The 19,658-nt window shown below is 41.1% G+C and overlaps 3 protein-coding genes across 4 annotated transcripts; 2 read left to right on the plus strand and 1 right to left on the minus strand.

Annotated features, from left to right (window-relative positions):
* Positions 1-979: 979 nt before the first annotated feature.
* RB195_004471 (uncharacterized protein) lies at positions 980-8,453 on the minus strand (the record flags this gene model as incomplete). Of its 2 annotated transcripts, XM_064182326.1 has the most annotated exons (17): positions 980-1,132; positions 1,514-1,594; positions 1,646-1,745; positions 2,379-2,555; positions 2,631-2,724; positions 2,912-3,011; positions 3,068-3,200; positions 3,340-3,452; positions 3,557-3,697; positions 3,760-3,853; positions 3,935-4,082; positions 5,248-5,330; positions 5,389-5,477; positions 5,808-5,953; positions 6,536-6,638; positions 8,156-8,252; positions 8,317-8,453. In XM_064182326.1, the coding sequence occupies 17 exons, from the start codon at positions 8,451-8,453 to the stop codon at positions 980-982; spliced, it is 1,989 nt and encodes a 662-aa protein (XP_064033593.1). The 2 variants fall into 2 exon arrangements, with proteins under 2 accessions (XP_064033593.1, XP_064033594.1); XM_064182327.1 differs by lacking the exons at positions 8,156-8,252; positions 8,317-8,453 and having other exon boundaries at positions 6,536-6,620.
* On the plus strand, positions 7,268-9,347 carry RB195_004472 (uncharacterized protein; the record flags this gene model as incomplete). The annotated part of the gene is made up of 3 exons (XM_064182328.1): positions 7,268-7,380; positions 9,184-9,228; positions 9,293-9,347. 3 exons carry the CDS (start codon positions 7,268-7,270, stop codon positions 9,345-9,347), a joined length of 213 nt encoding a protein of 70 aa, XP_064033595.1.
* A 7,847-nt stretch (positions 9,348-17,194) lies between these two features.
* Positions 17,195-18,223, plus strand: RB195_004473 (uncharacterized protein; the record flags this gene model as incomplete). Its single annotated transcript, XM_013450008.2, has 2 exons — positions 17,195-17,335; positions 17,414-18,223. The coding sequence occupies 2 exons, from the start codon at positions 17,195-17,197 to the stop codon at positions 18,221-18,223; spliced, it is 951 nt and encodes a 316-aa protein (XP_013305462.1).
* Between the last annotated feature and the right edge of the window lie 1,435 nt (positions 18,224-19,658).

Here is a 19,658-nt window from a genome sequence, read left to right on the forward strand (position 1 = left end):
AATTCCAAAGAACTTATGCATTTACCGAATAATTGCAGGTGACACTATGTTATCCTCTCATTGTAATGCCTACTTCTTTTTGATTTCTTTGTGCCTTGCTCTGAATCGTGATAAAATGCTCTTTTACAACTGTATATGTAAATGTGTTGAAGTAGGTCAAGAAGACCGATAAGAAGAATCAATAAACATTTTTGGTTGAACTGTTAGATTTTGTAGGCTGTAGGTATTTCACTCTGCCGGATGATAACCCAGCGCGTACCTTTACGTATCTTCAGGATCTACGGGTTTTTAAAACAGCTATCAGCTTACTGAATTGTGAAACCAACGAAAAGCTGACGGACGGTGACAGTTAGTTTAAAACTGACTGTTATAAACAATGTTCTGTTATTAAGTAGCTACAAAAACTTATTAGAATCAAATTTGTGACTCTACTCAAACCTAAGAGACGGTAAACGGATTCAGCTTAATTCAGATACACTATCTGCGTATAAAGGTGGGTGTAGCGCAGTCGGTTAGGGGTCGGTAAGCCAGCCACACGGTCGATGCTTCAAAACCACCCTAGTGCCAACCATGCCACCTTTCATCCATCCAGAGTCAATAGGGTTGGTACCAGACTTGTCTGGGGAGATAAAAACACTGACTTGATACATCGCCTGGCCCCCGTAAGTCAGTGTATGGGCCAACACGCATTGCAAAAACCTCAACGATCACGAACTACCTTAAAACGGGTTGGCGCATCAAAAATATGGATTGATACGCCAGTGACTTTATCCTTTCGACTTTTTATGTATGTATATCGCATTTACTTGCACAACTTCACTAACTCAAAATTAAACCAGCATCGCAATAGTTAGAGATCAGTGAGTCGCCGGCACTATCACATCATATGAACGACTAGATCGTTTCGTGCACAAGGGAATAGAAATACTCGCAATTCAAGAGATCAGAAATCATTGTGGTTGCCACCATTCCTGGGAAATCATGTGAACGGCAACCACATTGCATGTGTTGTCGTTCCAAAAACTAGGTACACCATGAGATATAGATAGAGTAGAAATTCTGGGAGTCCTCGACGACAGAAATATGTGAAAAATGGAAGTGGCTGCGGTACGAAAAGATCTGACAGACGTACCTGAAACAATATCCAGTTAGGTGCTGCAATGTCATCCTATTCATTTTCTGGCACGTCACCCACATCGCAGTGCGCACGGAACGCTGTGAAACGTTCGTGAAGCGCCAGAAAACGTATATGAAAAAAGGATTTGCAAATGTTAAAGGCACGTATGAAATGCGATTATCTGGGTCAAATCAAAGTAAGTCACAAGCTCATTAACTCCAACTTGATTGCACCTCAATCTACCACTTCACTATATGTTGAATTATTAGGCGAAGAATTTGTTGTTAAGTTCCATAATTTTTGGAGTCCTCGATTTTTTTTTCGGTTTTTGGATTTTGAGAGAATTCTGTGGCGATACTGCTTAAGGTTGAAGAATTAGACGCGAAGGTTTGATACCTGTGGTGTCACTTTAGATATCCATCGGGCAAGCACTAGATAAGGAAAGGGAGAACTAGAAAAGAGCATCCTTGTCAGGATCTGGAATACAAGAATATGTTAAGCACGGGAAGGAATTAGAAACAAACCAACCTCTGCATTATACACTAATAGTGCACCTAGAGCCATGAAAATCGCATGAAGAGTGTATGGCACGTGGTCACCATTGTCGGCCAAGAGATGCAACAAACTACTGTAATTCTTAGGTTTTAATTGTGATTGCTTCATGATTGTACACTTGTTGTTGTTCTTATTGTTATTGCAACTATGTTGTAGTAAAAATTGTTCCACTACTGACCTTAGATTATTGTTGACTTTTAATACTGGTATTGTTGCTTGCACTATTGTTAGATTCATTCAATACTTTAATTTCAGAATTTTAAAGAAAGTCATCCTTTTTATTTCTCGCTATTTTCGTTATCAGTTCATGAAGCGCATGGGCAGTGTCCAAAGATGAGTTTTTCGGTCACAAAAGTTAAAAAAAAAGATAGGTAAGGTGGCTTAGAAGTGTTCCTGCTAGTGGAACCCTTCGATGTTTTTTGAAGTTAATATGAGATGTCGGTGCAAGACATGTGATTCAAAATTAATGTGGTGTTTTGCAGCCGCAACTGCTATTTTTAGTGAAAAGTACCCATAATTTCGCCACAATCACTCTAAACGTACCACACAAGCGACAAATGATGAAACCATGGGTAGAACGAAAAATGGTACAGAAATGATAACATATGCAAAAATACGCATAGAAATAACAAGTTACAACTATGTGCATTTGAATTATTTTGAAGGGTAACCTTGAAAACCTCTAAAACAGGAAGCGCAAACAAACCTCTTTGATCGTGCGCGATAAAATGTTTGATGTGCTCCAAATACAACCAGATAAAAAGCGGGCGCAGCCATTAGGAAGCATGGTATTTTACGTAGTTGCCAGTACCCAAATAACGATACATGCCAGTATTTGGATTGGACAGATGCGTAGAATGGTGGAAAGATTGAAGATGTCACGCTGAAACAACAAGTACCGCTTACAACGTAAACGTAAGTCTGTATTTTAACTCGTGCATAGCAGATTCATACTTACTTGCACCAATCAATCACATCTGTTCTTCCAACCGTAACCAGCTTGTGATCAGCTGCAAAATGCTGTAGTGTAGTTGGTACATTGTTAATCGACGCTGAAATAGTTTCGTTTATTTGATACCCGGGGATTTTCCATGACTATTGACCCAAAACCGTGTTTCACCCGAATTTCTCTGGAGAAACCATAACAAAATGCACCGACGGCGCTTAGTATAGATCGTCAGCGGACAAAATTGACGCAGAAAAAACTCCAAAAATTACATCACGGTTATTTCTACTTACACTGCGAGCAAAAAGCGATTTGTTGACGACGGCCATGGACAAAGATAGGCAACGAAATGGAAAACACAGCCAATACCAAACGTAGGATGAAAACTCCTGCCTGAAAAATCTTCTCAGATGGAAAGAGATTCTTCAGCAGAAGATTTCCTCACTTACTTTAGTGATGATCTCTGTGAAAGGCCTTTTGAAAACCACACAACGTTGCCGTGGGTTTTCCGGATCTGTACTGAGGAGGAACTCAGTGAAGCAAAAGAAACCCACGTAGCCAAGATTGATAAGACCATTTGATCTGGAATAAGGATGTAGGTCTACAAAGAAACATTAGACACATAAGTAACGCATTGACTCCAGTATTTAAGTATGGAAGTGTATTATGCGAAGCTGTTCTTCTTTATTTAAAACAAGGCACACAAAATAAAATTCCTCACCTTGTAGCATAAGCAAGGCCAAAACAAAGCAACGACCCAAGATAACGGGTGGAAAATGGCTGACTGTCTTCGAGAAGCAACCAGATCCCGGTGAATGTCAACAGACAATAAAGCTAAATGAAAAAAGTAATAATCAACCAATGAGCTCCGATGAAATTCTTTTGCTTAAACGATATATGCATTTTATAAAGGTGGAGAAGAGCTATGAACGACGTACCGATTCTGTATAAGCTGCTGAGAAGAAAATAGTGGCCGGGTTCGCAGAAAACAAAAGCACCGCAATAATGGATTGTTTCACTGAACGCGATACAATTCGTACTATTTGGTACAATACAGCTGCCGCTGCGACGAAACAAGCCTGGAACGAAACAAAAAACCATTTAAACGGGATGAAAAGAGGTGTTATATCCCTTATCTCACCAAATTTAGCGCCACGGCTGATACGAGCAAAGCTGACGACACATGCAGGACTCCAAAATGCACAAACGGTGTTGCCCATGCCATTGAAAGAATTCTAAACAGGTAAACATGTCCTCCATCATTCTAATTTGTCATTAAACTTTTCAAATGAATGCTAGTGGACTAATTTTCTGACCTGATTGCCATAGGATAGAACGGAAAGAACGCCAAACTGTTCTCAAACACGTATTCATGTTGGGCTATATGTAACATGTGCACCGCATCCCAGCGCTTAAATCCAGCGAAAATTCGTTGAATAACATGATCTAGCCGAGATAATTCTTCTGAAAGCAATGAATAGATGTCACATCAGAATTGTCGAAATGATCACAAATTTCAAAATGATGGAAAAGGTTTAACACAAAGCCGATTCAATACAAATCACAGTAAAGGCAAAGAAGTGGCAACTAAAGACTGATCTCCTTTGTATTTTTAATCGGGGGCTTCAAGAACAACTTTTGTTTTTGATTTTTTTTACTGCAACACAAGGAAGACTTGACTTTTAGATGGTATCTCAGGAAGGCTTCATTTTTTAGTTTCTCTTCGCCTCAGGAAACGATTATTTTTCCAACAACTACTTTCCATCTCATTTTTTTTTCAAGTATGATCGCGCTCAGTTCTCTCTAGAAATCTACGAAAAAGACGTGAGAAACAGCTTTGGTTGCATCCGTACCTTCTATAACGCAATTCGTTAAATGATAGAACGCGAGCCATTCCGTCATCGTTCAACGTCCGTAATAAAATTAAAATAACTCAAATAAACAACAGAAGCTGATCTATCGGCCCATTGCAGATGCGTAGTTGATTACCATCTTTCTGTTGCGCGCAACAAGCTGCGGTCAACATGGTTGCGGTCTCCAGGGCAACCAATTGTGTTTGAGATGTTTTCTTTTGAATTACTAGGAGGAATTGAGCATTATCACGCACATATACGTGACCCTTATTAATATCTATTCGCTTGAAGATCTCACATTGTCAATCTCGTAGTAAACTGCCTTCAAACAAACAGCACTCCACTTCACCTTGAAATTTTCATCATGACCTCTATTTTACTTAGAACGCATCCACATCAAGTAAAAAAAAACTCTAAGGCTTTTAATCACCAACAACACTGAAGACCAGCAAGTGGCGCATAAGTTCTTATTTCCGGATATCGCACTCTGCTTTGTCGCAATATCCACATCTATCATTTTTGATAATCTTACGGTGGATAATTCAATGAAAAGAACAAAAAAGAACTAAGAGTGTTCTACCAAGTGACCAACGTGGCGAAAAGAATGTAGCTAAGTTTGAAAAATTATGCATGAAAATCTTCAAATAGTTAGCACAAATGATTGAAACCCTTGACAAGAGGTTTTTCGAAAAGTTTGCTAACAAATGCTCCTCAGACATTCTGATTCAGTGAAATAAGGACGAAACAATGTCAGAATTACAAAGTTAGATAACAACCTTCTTCAATTGGGACACCTTTGAAAGCATCAGTTGAAAAGTCCCAAGAATTGAACAACAACTGCAGCACAAAAACAAAGATTCTGGAATGTTAACTTTCAAGGAATAACAAATTTCAAGGAATAAATCACACCAAATCACCGTATGCCTAGAACTTGTGCAAACAGAAAGTCTTTGATTTGAGAAGGAGATGTGTCGAAAAAGTCACTGCTATCGCCTTCGTCGGACTTCTAAAAACGTTAAGTTACTGAAATGTAAACAAGAACAGTGAGCCACGACACAAAACGCAGAAGAAAATAAGATGACATGCATCGGATGTCAGGGTTTCGAAGTGTTATCGATTAAATTGCTTAGAGAAGGAATTAAATGCTTAAAAAAGGAAAATTGACTCTCACTTTTTCGAACTACTAAAGACCTTCACAATAACCTCAACAGCCAACATTCACAAAAAAAATGTAGCAAACTTTTCTGAAAAGTAGGAATATCTATTATTTTATTTGGATGAATAGCCAGGAAAGAAATCCAGAAATATAACTAGCGAGTCTTACTGCAGTTCTCACCTCACATATTATGAAAGACGGAATGGAAAAGTAGGAGAATATTTTCGGTTTGAGAGCTTTCAGATCGCCATTTCCGCTGGAGATTTGTTTCACAGGAGTTGCAGAAGCTGAGCCGCCGTTAATAACAGGAGAGAAGCTGTCGCTTTCTGGAAAAAAGGAGAATGAAACGGTGAAAGTTGAGAAAAGGATGCTAATTAATTAATAGTTAATTTGATTAAAAAAAACCGTCTCTATACTGTATGTATAGTCGGTTCAAAACGATATGAAGTTCGGTGTAGTTGCGTAAGCTCCACCGTGCGCTCGAAGCGGCGCGGTGGCGCTAGCAGCTGGGATCGTGGTGGGACCATCGCGACTGCAGCAGTTGGTGGCGCTAGAAAGGGTTCTCGATCGATCCTAGCCGCTACGCTTCACCGCATTGCTTCGAGAGCAGTCGCTTACGCAAGTGCACCAAGCTTCATAGCGTTTCGATCCAATTATGGAAGCGGTGCTCAGATCTAAGGATTCTAGTCAGCATCTTTTTAAAGGTTATCTTTTAAAAAATCCTGGATGAGAAAAAAGATGATGATTCCAATGACCTCTCCATGGTTTTTCTAAAGAAGTTTTTCAGCTGTATTTTTTCAATCTCTATGTTAAGGCGTGAAACTAGCTTGGAAATGCGACACTGGTGTTGATCCAGTAATGTATGACTAGAACATGTTTCATAACTCCTCAATCAATAAAGCTACAACCTTCTGTGGTATCAACAGCGTAATCATCGAGGGCTTTCACTCCTTCGCTACATGAACTCTCTTGTTCCTCCTCTATTTCTTCCATTGCCACTAAATTGGTGAACTAAACAATATAACTGCAACAAAAAATCAATAGCACGCAAAGCGAAATTGGAAAAGAATGTTGGAGAACGTGGAAGTCACAGAAGAATGGGCATAAAGACAAAAAAAACATCCTTGAATCCAATGATTGGAATGAAAGAACTCGGAAAACATCGAATTACTCAGCAATAACTTGTTATGATGAGGAATTATTGCCAATTCCACTAGCTATGAAAGTTCGGAAGCAAAGAAAACAACGCACACAAACACGAACGTGGATGCAATCAAAAAAAAGGAGCGCATTCTGCATGAATTGTGCAACTACAGCCATTGCACGTTAAGACGGCAACTTACGAATTGTGACTGGTGCCAAACACAGGGCGCACGGTTTTTTACGCTTTTCTTCACTTTTCACAAATTTACCGCAATTTTTTTTTTACAAATTTTGTTATTGGATTGTAAATCGGATAGGCACATAACACATATGCCGAATGCGACCAGACATTACTTGAAATCCAACCGAAGAGTTCTGGTGCTGCCTCATTAGTGTGAGCTGTGATGTGGTTTTAGTCGTCAGTAAAGGAAGAGTGGGGGCTTAGTATGTTATTTGTGTTTTCTGGTAGTTTCCAGCTTCCTACTCTGCTACACAACATGAATAGATGCGTTGCTAATCGAGCTCACAGTCGCCGTCGACCTCATTCAACCGATCTGACGCGACACGTACGCAGCGCAGCGAAGGAGCTGGACAACTCGCCATCACTCTGGTGCACTCGCCGATTGCTGGCGTAGATTCGCTATGTTCTTCGGAGCACCAGCGCTTACCTCCATCGGGGACTCGTCGCGTGAGACCGGCGGAACGCGTCTTTCGGAGATCCTCTATCTCTAGTCCGGTCAAAACTACATGAAGCTCGGTGCGGTTGCGTGAGCAGCTGCGCTCGAATCGTTGGAGCCATGGGATCGAGGAGGATCGTGGGGAAAATGTAGTTGGGGAGGACGCACTCGTTAGCGCGCTTATTCCTGGACGCTCTAACTTTCTTTTTTCTTTTAATAACTTTAGCTTACGTGTCCTCTGAGACTAATGTTTAGGACTTAGAGCCGCGACTGATTAGTTCTAGTTGGGTAAAAAGGACATGAAGCTCGGAACGGTTGCGTGAGCGGCTGCGCTCGAAGCGCTGCGGTGGAGCGTAGCGATTGGGATCGCGTAAGAATCCTTGCTACCGTCACCCATCTCTGCTTGATCTGTTTGACTATATTTGCCACTGATCGCTGCAGTTCACGATGGTCCTGCCTCGATTCCAATCGCCATCTCCACCGCGCCGCTTCCCACACGGCCGCTTACGCAACTGCACCAATCTTCATGTCTACGACTATATCTATTTGGTTCCCTTCATGATGATTTCGACAATAACTCTGATTGGACCAAAATCAAAAAGGGTTGGCATAGCAGAAAAACTTCTTCCTCCTATGCTAACTCATTTTGCTAATCTCTTCCCCATTCCACTAACAATTCCTGCAAATAACTTAACGTCATCCCCTCACTCTTATAACATCCTTAAAACGCTCAAATCGTTTGTTTGCTGAGGAGAGTTGACGGATACCACTGGTTTCCTTCCGTTGATCACTTTTGCCATAAAAACTAAATGCAATCGCGTTCACGGTGAAAATGTCACTACTGAGCCAAGGCCAAACTCCTTTTTCACCTAGCTATACGAGTTTTATGATTGTTTACATTGCAAATTAAGGCTGGTAATCGAGGAAATGAAAGTGATTCCATAAAAAGCGGAGAGTTTGCATAATTGTCACGTCTCCAACAAGGTGATAGCGATGGAATCGGCATCGGCTGGAACAGGATAAATCGGAGCGGAAGTGTGAGTCAAGCAGGGAAATAGCGCAAATGGCGAAGACGCGTCGCTTTCGCTGAATGAATCACTCAATACTTGGAGCCGACTATGCACGCATGTATTGGGTCTTCCCATGAGTCTCGTCTTTTTATGTGAAGATTTTGTGTGGAAAATAAAATCCTCTGGCAATGTGTTCTATACTGTTCGATAAAGAATTATTTGCTCTACAAAATTGCTTGTTCAGTTTCATTTTATACTGATATTAGTTTCTGTTCTTCTCAGGTTTCAGGTAATGAAGTGTCAAGTCGAGAAAAAAGAGCATTTTCGACCTCTTCTGCTTTTTCCGTATAGTCGAGGTGTCAAAGCCGGTAGAAACTGATCGAAAGATTCGTGAAGTTTATCACGGAGAAGCGGTGACTCTCAGGACGGCTCAAAATTGGTTCAAACGATTCAAAAACGGGGCAGCTTCGAATTCAGAGGCATGCATCGCACCGAACGCCCCGTTCAGTTCGATGAGGGGCGACTGAATCAGCTTATTCACAATGATCCACGCCAATCCACGAGAGAATTGACAGAGATAATGGAATGCCTCGCCCCACCCACAGTACCATAGAGAGTCACATTCACTCGCTGGGAAAGGTTCAAAAGCTCTGCTCGCATGGGTCCCACATGCTTCCAACAATAACAACAACAACAACCACAAAAATCAACTGACCACAATCTCAGCATTGAATCGTCATTGGACTGCTTATTGAACGTTGGGACGAAGTTGTAAGTAACAGTGGAGAATGTACTGTCGGTTGATTTGTTGTTTATTTCTTGTTTATTTTTATAGAAACCTAAACTTAAAAAATGGATCAGAACTTACATATGGGCCAACCAACACATGAACGCTCTGTTGGTCACAAAGAACAGCGTCGATGAAATCATTCCTTCGAATCGTTGTGGATACGATAATAGATATGAGTTTGTGTGCTAAATGAACATAAAATTGGATTACACAAAAATATCTAGTCTGGTTGAATTTATTTGTGAATTAGGTTGGGCTAATTCAATTACAGGTCTACAGTATCAGTGTCTCGCGCTGTGATTACACGACATGTCAGTGGAATCACGTGATGAGCATTGACGTGCTGAAGAGCAACACTGTAAAGTTGATCAATCAGCTCAAAAATGATCCTCGGTCGTCAGTTTTGTTTCATCCTGAGGACTTCAGTGGTCTTCTTTCCGTTGATGATGCTCTGGGATGGTCTTAAAGGCATCACCCAACGAATCTGAGGTGGTACGGATTTCAGGTGGAGTATTCGTATACGGGATAGTAGATTATGGAGAGGGGTGTGATTCCGTCGATTTCTTCCTAATTCCCGTAAAAAACGACCCCGGAAAATGCGGCGCGTGCACGAGGCTGGCGCGCTCCAATCGAACTCGTTGTAGAAAATAGTGCGCCGGAACGCTCGAAGCCGTATCTTCCGGGCCGTTTTCTACGGCAGTTAGGAAGAAATGAACGGAATCACTCTTTTCTCAATAATCTACGGTCCTGTATACGAATACGCCACCGGAAATCCGTACCACCCCAGATTCGTGGGGTGATGCCTTTAATTCGACCTACTGGTTGACTTCTACTCTGAATACAATTAAGTATTACAATCTCGTCAAGTGTTCTACAGTTGACGATATAGTCGAGAGGTAACCACCTCAATTCCAATACAGCTGCGTGGGACTTACGGCTGTGATCAAGTTGGGACCCAACTCACTCAATTCGACCGCAGCGAGCCAAGGTCCCAACTCGATCGCAACTGCACCAGGTATCGAGTCGTTTTGAACCAACTATACCATCGTAGAATTTTTGGATTATTTCACTTTTTTTCATATTGCTTTCTGAATCCACCTGGTACCATAATAACAGAAAGAATTCTTGCGCAATCACCTCGAGAAAATATAATGGCTCCTGCGATGGTGCCGTTATTTATAGAGAAAAATAGGTGTGCGCTAAAAAGGAATTTCAAACGCATAAATAGAAATTTGATTTTTTTTACACGCAAGGGACAGTTTCTATGTGAAATGAGGGGAAAAAACTTTTCAAAGTTCCGTATTTTCCCTTCATTTTCACCTTTTGTTCGATATATGTTACCAAATACTAGTAATGTCCATCAAAACCCTATCGTAAAAGCTCTGTATTCTTTTCGTCATGTCCTGGGAACCTTGATTGCTGGATATTGGAACAATCCCACGAGTAAGGCGAATATTTGCCAATAAAGACCTCGTAGTTTTCCGAATTCGAACAATTATCCAGGAAAGATTCCACAGAATATAAGAAGAGGATATTGAACACTCTGTAGAAGGTTCAGACCGTTTACAGAAAATTCCTCGTTCGAAATCCATGACGAAATTCAGCAAAAGGGTGGTGCGGCAAATAATCAGAATTTTTTTCTGGAGAATTCTCACCTCTTTTTTCTCTGATAATCTGGTTGTAACAAATGAGAGCGACTGGAAAAACGTAACTTAATGGATCCGAAACAGGTTTTGTTGAACTTGCGCCAAAGTTTGCCGCAAGTTCAACGAAACGTGTTGTAGTTTTTTCTTTTTAGCATTCTCTCAGAGTGGTCACAGAAAATACATAGAACAGAAAGAACAGAAAGAAAGACTAGGAGAATAACATTGTTGAGAAAGGATTTCCGTAGTTTTTCAAGGATTTCTGAGATAATCTATGGGCGGTCGGCATCTAATCTATTCCGTTAGTTCTCTCGAATTGTTTAAACGTCTGCATCCGTTTTTTCATCAGTTTCTAATTGATTTTATGATTTTTTTTTACTTGATAAGCAGCTTTTATCACGTTTTTATCCGTTGGGCGGATATGGCGCAGAGGTAACACGTTATCACTAAGTGTGCGCTGTTAGCGGTTCAACTCCTTCCAATGCCAACTAAATTTTTCATCTTCCGGACGGAGTTGTACCGGGATTTTCATCACCCGGGAGAACAACGGCACGGATGGTATACAGCGATGGACCTCGTCAGTCACAGTATGAACCGCGTATGCGTTCAAAAACATTGTTTACTACTACATTTTTTGGTGAAGATTTGAAATGCGTTTGTAGGTCTCACAAAAATTGAACAACGTTAAAGCTTTCGTCTTTTTTTTTGGTTTTATTGTTTACTTTCCATTACTCTTTGGAGAATTTTCACCCCCTCTCCCCACGATTCTAGAAATTTCTTGCTACATACATTCGAAACACCTCTGCTATACAATATAACCGGATAGCAGTGAAACTTTGCAATGTTTGTTCTCGAAAACGAAGGGAATGTCGGCTGAAGCGTTATAAAATCGTCAGTTATGTGATTCATGAAGGGCAATTGCTATGAAGCGTAACGATTCCATCACTACTATTTCATCTACAATTATAAAACAACCTGAAATCGCTGAAACATTCATTTAGGCATGGTGCATTGAACATGCACAGTTCAACATTGTGAACGCACGTACTAAATGAAAAAAGAAGGAAAGGTCATGTGGAAAAAAAGCGAGACGTTGAAAGAAAAACATGATGAACGATACGATAGCAAAAAAAAAATCCTTTCCTTCTCAAATTCTTCAAGGTTTTCATTTAAACCGAAACAGAGAACAACACGATCTATTTTTTCATCGGACGTAGTGCATTGTGTGACTACTTAGCTAGCGACGACATACCTCAGTTTATAGTAGCCGGCGATTGCGTTCACGCACGCGACCGCAACGCTTCCGCAGCAACTCAAGCGATTCCCTCGTTTGATACACCCCGTCGGCGCTCTCTGTTCCCTATATCACTTGGAAACGCATAGCTGGTCCTGGAAAGGATCAGGATCGGTTCCTGTTGGTGAAAAAAAAAACGGGAAAAATATAGATATGTGTAAAAGGAAGTGTGTAATATACACAAATGATCCATGATACACATGAAGAGCACGCCCTTAATATATTTTTTTCCACCAAACTAACCAGTTTACTCTACGCAAGCGTAACATTTTTCAATTTGTAGCTGGGTTTGTCAGAGACTTGACGGAAAGTGATTAGTCTCACGATCTTTCAAGGAAGTACACATTTCTAGCAGATCAGAAAAAATCCTAAAAAGTTGTTGCAGTTTTTTAACCACCATCTAACTGTGACTGAAGAAGAAATACTGCAGAAATAATGGGTTGATGATGTTTAGGAATGCAACAGATTGACGATTTTATGTAAGAGACCCCGATTTTTCAAATAAACCTACAGAATTCGCAAAAATTCCTGTTGAGAAATTTGTAAAAAATAGGGAATCAAGAGAAAAACAAAAAATGAATTAATTGAGAAGAAATTTCAAAGAATTCCAGTGAGGTATTGAAGAGCTTCAACTGCAAATTTCCAATCATTTTGCCGAGTTTCTTCTTCCTCTTTTTTCTATTTCTTATTTTTTACTTGTGATATCTCAACGTATTTTTCATGAGAGCACCTTGTGCCTCTCCTTCTCCCTTTCCTCGATTATCCAACAAATTCAACGAAAAACTGTCACGCAAAAAAACTATATCCTAGAAAAAAAACTATCCTCAAGCAAATAAATCATATTTGTACGGAGGGAGAGAGAGAAAGGTAGAAAAAGAGGAAGAAAGAAAGAAGGAAAGAAAGAAAGCAGCAACAAAAAGAAGGTTCCCCTGTGCTGACAGCAAAATATTAATGATTAACGAAGTTTGGCAGCGAATGTAATATTTTTTCGTTGTATTTTCTGCAAACTACTGCGATTTAGTGGAACAGAAGTTCATCTCGGAGAGAAAGAAGGAGAGAGTGAGAGAATGAAGAAAAGAAAGAAAAAAGATTAGCAAGAAAAATGGTTGCTTTGTTTTGAAAGCAAAATAATAATGATTAATGAAGTTTGGCTGTTAATGTAATATTTTTGTTACATTTTCTCAACCCCTCCAAAAAAGAAGAAGTAGTGGAACAAAAGTTGGATTGTTCTTCCTTCGAACTTGTTGGAATGTGAGGAAAAAAAAAACTCGACAGATGCTACGATACGTTGATAGGTATAAGGTGTGTGGTCACCTTTTCCGGAAATTCCGGAAATTTCTGGATTTTCTCGTGATTCGAATTAATTTCAAACAAATGTCGAATGTCTTCTATACACAGCAAATTCAGTGCTTTATGTGATGAATGCTACTTTATGGTGGTCACAGTCAGAGAAATATCATCAGACTTCTTTCTCTTCGTTGGGAATGTCGAATAAAGGTGAAGCGAACTTATTTTATATCACAGAAGACACTATTGGACAATTTAGAAGACATCAACTCATTTTCTGTAGCAGGAGAATGAGCTGTAAACAGGAATTTCAGGTGAGTTCTGGTGTTTATGTTCTATCGAAGACCTATAGGTATTATCACATAAACAAATCTCTCTCTCTAACAACTTTCGCTTAGAGTCTTTGTAATACAGTATTTTGTAAATTTAATCCCTTTCTAAAGAAGTAGAGTTGTGATCCAGAACCTCTACGGATACGGTAGACGTTGCAAGACTTAGTACTCGTTTAGAGTACAAAATTTTGTGGAAACAAAGAAAAAAGTGTCATAGATGCACCGCTTTTGTTGACCCGTTTAATGTACGGTAAATGGTTCTGTGTGCTGTTGTAATTGGAGGGCGGAATTCTCGAAAAAAAGACGAAATTGCTTGAACTTCTTCTTGTTTGGTTTAAGGAGAGCGTTCCGTTCCTTCCGTTCAAATGTCTTTGTTCATTCATTACCGAATGATTACAAAGTACAGTCGTTACAAAATCCAAAGTAATTGTATGCAGAGAACGTGAATTACGTTCGAAAAAACCCGAAACAACAAACGCCACCCGATCCTATCGTCCTCCATAACCGTTCAAGGTTGTAATGCATCGTTTAGTATTTTATTGAAGTGAAAAAAAAATTCTCTTGTACTCTGACTTGAACCTCAAGGACATCTCTGTCGATGTGTCGCATAGATAGGAAATGCGATGGAAAAAGTAGAAAATACATGAAACTGGAGAATTATTTATACATATACATATACAAAGCTATATGTCTGGAAAGAATGGAATTTTCTTCGTTTTTTCTACACGTCACACGAGAATCTCAAGGCTGTGACTGGTCGGTTGAACCAGTTTTCTGATATTAAATACTCTTCTTGATATCTTGCACGTCTTTTAAAAGATGTACTGATGATTTTATTTGTAGATAAAATGATTTTATTCTTTTCTGTCCGATTAAACAAATAAAACAACATGCAGAACCGCTGAATGAACTCGTGATGTTGCTGAGAAAATGCGATGATGGTCACTGGAAAATTTTTTTTCCATATTCCAGAGTTAGTCCGGCACCCAAATAAACACTTTATCATTGGGGATTTTTTTTTTGAGAATTTTGTGAACTGTGGGAAAATTTCTCGTGGATGCAGAACATGAATGCGCAGACGCGCGTGGACCGAAGCTATGTGCACTTGGGCAACCGCGACGCGCCCGTCGCGCATCCTACACTCTGCTTATCTGACATCTCCCGAATTTTGCTGAGTATTTTCACGACCGCTTCCAAACAATGAATTTATCACCTATGGGAGTTGGTCGCCATTAGGCATTAGGTATGTGCACATATACTGTACAACTGGAATACTGTAAATGTACAAATATTTTTTCAATTAGAAATTTGAAAAGTTTCAAATTCAAACCAAATTATTTTCTATGGAATAAAACATCAGCTGCCTTGACACTGTTCTCCTTTTAGTTTTGTTACCTTTGAGAGAAAGGAACGAATTCCTTCTTTTGAAAAAAAAACAAAACTTCGGGATTTTTTAAAAGTAAAAGTTGATGTTCACGGAAAAACAGATATGGTGGGTTCCCGGACCAGTTATAAACGAGTAAAACCCTACCATAATCCACTTAGGAATTAACCGCTAAGTGTCTGGTTAGGTGTCACAGTCCATCAACGTCTGAACATCGTTTCGATCATATATTCAGGGGAAATGGAGTCAAATGAGATTAGCTGTAGTTTGAAGCGGGCCGGAAAAGACTGGAACCAGAAAAGACGATATATACAAAACTATGCACATTTTTACTCAACGACGTCACTTCAACATGACGACATTATAACGTACCGCGCGTGAAATTAGCATCATTAGCTAGCTAGCTAGCTTCAGGAAAGTCCTCCTTTAGTTTTCTGTTCTGGAAGGAATGTGAAATGTGGTAAGCTCCTAAAAAAAAAGCAGGATTTGATAGAAATGAGTCGATTCACGTGACCTGGTAGGCGACGATTCCTTGTGTTTAAAATTTATTAACTTTTTTTTCTGAAAAAAAGGTTTTTACTACCTGGTGAAGCCCTAAGGTTGACCCTTAAGAGTTAAAAACTGTGCAGATTTGATCAGATCGTTGTTTGTACAGTGTGCATAGCAGGAAGAGCATGACCTTGAATCCTCGGCATGGCATGAGCGTTCGTTTTTTTTTCGTTCGACGTTTTTTTTTCGCCCGTGCTCAGTTGAGGTCTCGATAATAAGTTTATAGATGTTGGATACACTATAATAAGTATTAATTATATTTGCTATTTATTTACAGCAGGTCTCACAGTGGAACGAATTGATGAAAAACTGAAGAAAAGTGGAAAATAGTGGTTCCTGATGATCATGGTGACGGCGAAAGTTTCGCCAAATGACCGAAAATTTTAACAATACAAATGCAGGAGATGTTTGCCGGCTCTGCACGGGGGCCCGCTCGGACTTATGTTGACCTGAGAATCCGCGACGCAGCCGCAGTCGCCTGATGTGTAGTTTCGCTACCGAAAACTGGTCAAAATTCGCAGTGAAGTGAAACTGTTGTTCCCTATGAGTGCTGACAACTAAATTTGTCATGTAATCGGTAGCCTTCGAAAATTTGCACGGCATCAAGTTATAAAGTGGAAATGGTTAGGAAAATTGTATTACTGTAGCTATTTACAGTAGGTGCCCAAAATGAAGCTTGAAAATATGATTCCTACAGAACGTCTTCAGAAATTCAAAACGACCTAAAGTTAGTAGTTCCGTACTCAAAATCACAATAACTATTTTTTTATTTGAAAAATTTCGTATTAGGCAAAATATTGGAACCGGGGAAATATTTTTTGTTCGGTCGTACGCGTATGATGATGAAAATTATTTCCAACAGATTTTTGCAGACAACTGCTCTTTAGGCACATTTGAGAGAAGGAGTACTTTCCTAATCCTTTCAGGACCCACCGGAACGCTGAGAACTGAAGTGAAAATTAAAAAGTATGACCGGACCGAACTCTTTACTAGTAAGTTAGCCAAAGCTCTTAATGTTAAATGTTCCTCATTTTATGGCAGCAAAACCTCATTATTCTGCGGAACGAATGTACCTGCTAAGCGCTTCTTTCTTCACATTTCTACAAGCACTGCGTCTTCTTCCAAAATGCCCACACCGCCGTCGTGACCGAGGCAGATGAAGTGGTGGGCGGGGCTTGAGTGCCTTTTCGAAAGACGCTTATGAGACGTGAAAAAACCGTTGTGAATCTGGTCGGGCTGAGGGTTGCACGTCGAGAATGTCATTGCTGTAAAGTGACCACGAAACAGCGTATATAAGGAGGCTCATGAGCTCAACCGCCACATCCGCACAGTAAACGACTCGGTAGCAGCTAGCTGCCTGGCGATTGTTTTGGTGAGCTTTCATTTTCACACTCTCCACCTCATTGGTGCGTCTAAAATGGTTTTAACCGTTATCACAATTCATCTTTTCTTTTAGAGATGGGTGTAACTGCGATCGCATCCGGTATAGCAGGAGTTACAGCCGTGATCACTGGTCTGTGCATTTTCACAGTCGGGTATCTCATCAACGACATCAACAATTTCTATGACGATGCCATCGAGGAACTTGCTGACTTCAAAGTAATCAACCGATGGCTTAGTGATGATAATGATTATTTGTGAAGGTTGTGAAAAACTTCTTCGTGATCCTCGTTTCAGGATTTGGCCAACTCGGCATGGCACGAGATGCGACCTTCTCCACACGACCGTTTCCGTCAACCCCGTGCTATTCGCGAACGTCGCCAGTGGCCCGCACACTGCAACTGTGGCCCACCAGCTCTGAACTGCCCCGCCGGACCACCTGGTCCGCCTGGTATGCCAGGCGAACCTGGCGAAGATGGTGCCCCAGGTAAACCAGGAAAGAGGGGTAATGATGGAATATCCATCTCTGGAGGCGGCGGAGCGGGCGGATGCATCAAATGTCCACAAGGACCACCTGGATCTCCAGGTCCAGACGGGCCACCCGGACCACCCGGACCAGATGGAGCTCCAGGAGCAGGTGCGGGAGCAGCGGTTGCAGGCCTGCCAGGACCACCAGGGCCTCCTGGAGACGCTGGAGCACCCGGAGCTCCAGGTGAACCTGGAGCGCCAGGACAGCCTGGTACTCCGGGAGAAAAATCTGTCGGTCTGCCAGGACCTCCTGGACCTCCCGGACCCGAGGGTCCTCCTGGACCTCCTGGAGCTCCCGGAGGCGCTGCAGAAGCCGGAGCTGTTGGACCACCAGGTCCTGCTGGACCACCGGGAATGCCAGGTCCACCTGGCGCCGACGGAGCACCCGGTATGCCAGGAATGCCGGGACAACCGGGAGGCGATGGAGCTTATTGTCCATGTCCTCCGAGGAGCACTGTACTTGCGTTGAAGAAAACAGTAGCAGTGGACAGTTTCTCCGCTACCGATAGCAATGCCGTGAAGAAACGTGTTGCTAGAAGAATGAATCCCCATCTTAACAAGGCAGCCGGCTTAAGCTGAACGATTCAGTTAATTTTGCTTTTTTTTGTAATATAAAAGAGGGACATGTATGAGTTGACTAAATAAACGCTTTTTCCACTAAATTTCTCTTCTTGGTCTACAAATCATAGAGATCACTTTACAATTATTTCGTTCACAGTTAATACATACTCAAGACACCTTCATCCATGTTCATCGCAGTGTTTAACGAACGCTATACTGTGCTTGAAAGTTATTAGTTTATCCATACGAGGATCACAGGCGAATGGCCTACTGCTGGATCATCTGGTAAATTTAGTAATCTTTTTATTTTTCAGTTTGATGGTTTTTCTTCCGAAAATTCCATTCGTCAATCCAATTTTGTGGATAACTCAATGTCACTATGTTCCATACGTCAAAAGCATTGCTATTGGTTGCACATTCATTGAATGCCGTGGATATTTGATAGAAAAATAAATTAGATTTCAATCCGGGAAAGACCTGTTGTCACAAAGGCTAATTTTCTTCCATAGCTGTCATCGAATGCGATCATCCGAGCTGCCGCGACGCAACCGCGTCGCGCCAAACCGATTGAACGCAATGGCGAGTGTAGTTGTGTTTCAGCATGGTTAAATTGTACCATATCGCGACAAGAATTATCTACAAGTCTTCTATGACGGTAAATATCTGTTGAATACGAGGAAGGTTGATAGAGTAGGCTACAATAAAACTGGAGAGAGAGGGAAGAGGGAAGGAAAGTCAAACTTTTTGTGGAATAAGCAAAAGTTACTACGCTGCAGGCTAGAGCCAGACCCTAATAATTGACCTTAGAGCCCATGAAATATCGACAAGAGCTCCAAGGATGTGCTGTGGATTGATCTCCCCCATTCCCTCCGGTAGCATATTCTGCCTTGTTTTCCTTTGGTAACCAACGAACACTGCCGAGAAACCAGAAAAATCAACAATGAAAGCATCTAACAGAGGAAAAAAAGAACTAACAAGAGAACTTCCAGAACAGTATACAGGAGAGTCAAAGGTGTCGACGACGAATGCATAGTAGTCCTCTCATTGGCGGTCAAACCTCAGTCACTTCGACGTCGTCTCCCTCTTGATCTGCTCCATTAAATCGTACACAGAAAATATTCCAAATAAATACGATAAAGCATGTTTAGTAGCCATAGAATGACTTAGTCGACGGTCTGATATTGTAGCACGGGCGATTGCACTCATCTTTGCCGGGATGTGTCTTTAGGAGGAGCTTCCACAGAATTGGTCTTCCGCTACTATTCCATATCCTGCAAAACCTTATTTCTCGCGTGGACTGAATATCGATACCATGTGTCTTCAGGCCTTCTTTTACCACCTCGCTCCAGAACTTTCGTTTTAGGCGAAGTGGCCTTTTCTAGCGAGAACCCGACGACTTCGCAAAACAGTCTGCTAGGTAGGGCTGCTTCACCGACAGCCACTCTACTGGCAG

This window comes from Necator americanus, chromosome I (genome assembly GCF_031761385.1).
Source record: "Necator americanus strain Aroian chromosome I, whole genome shotgun sequence".
Taxonomy (NCBI): Eukaryota; Metazoa; Nematoda; class Chromadorea; order Rhabditida; family Ancylostomatidae; genus Necator; species Necator americanus.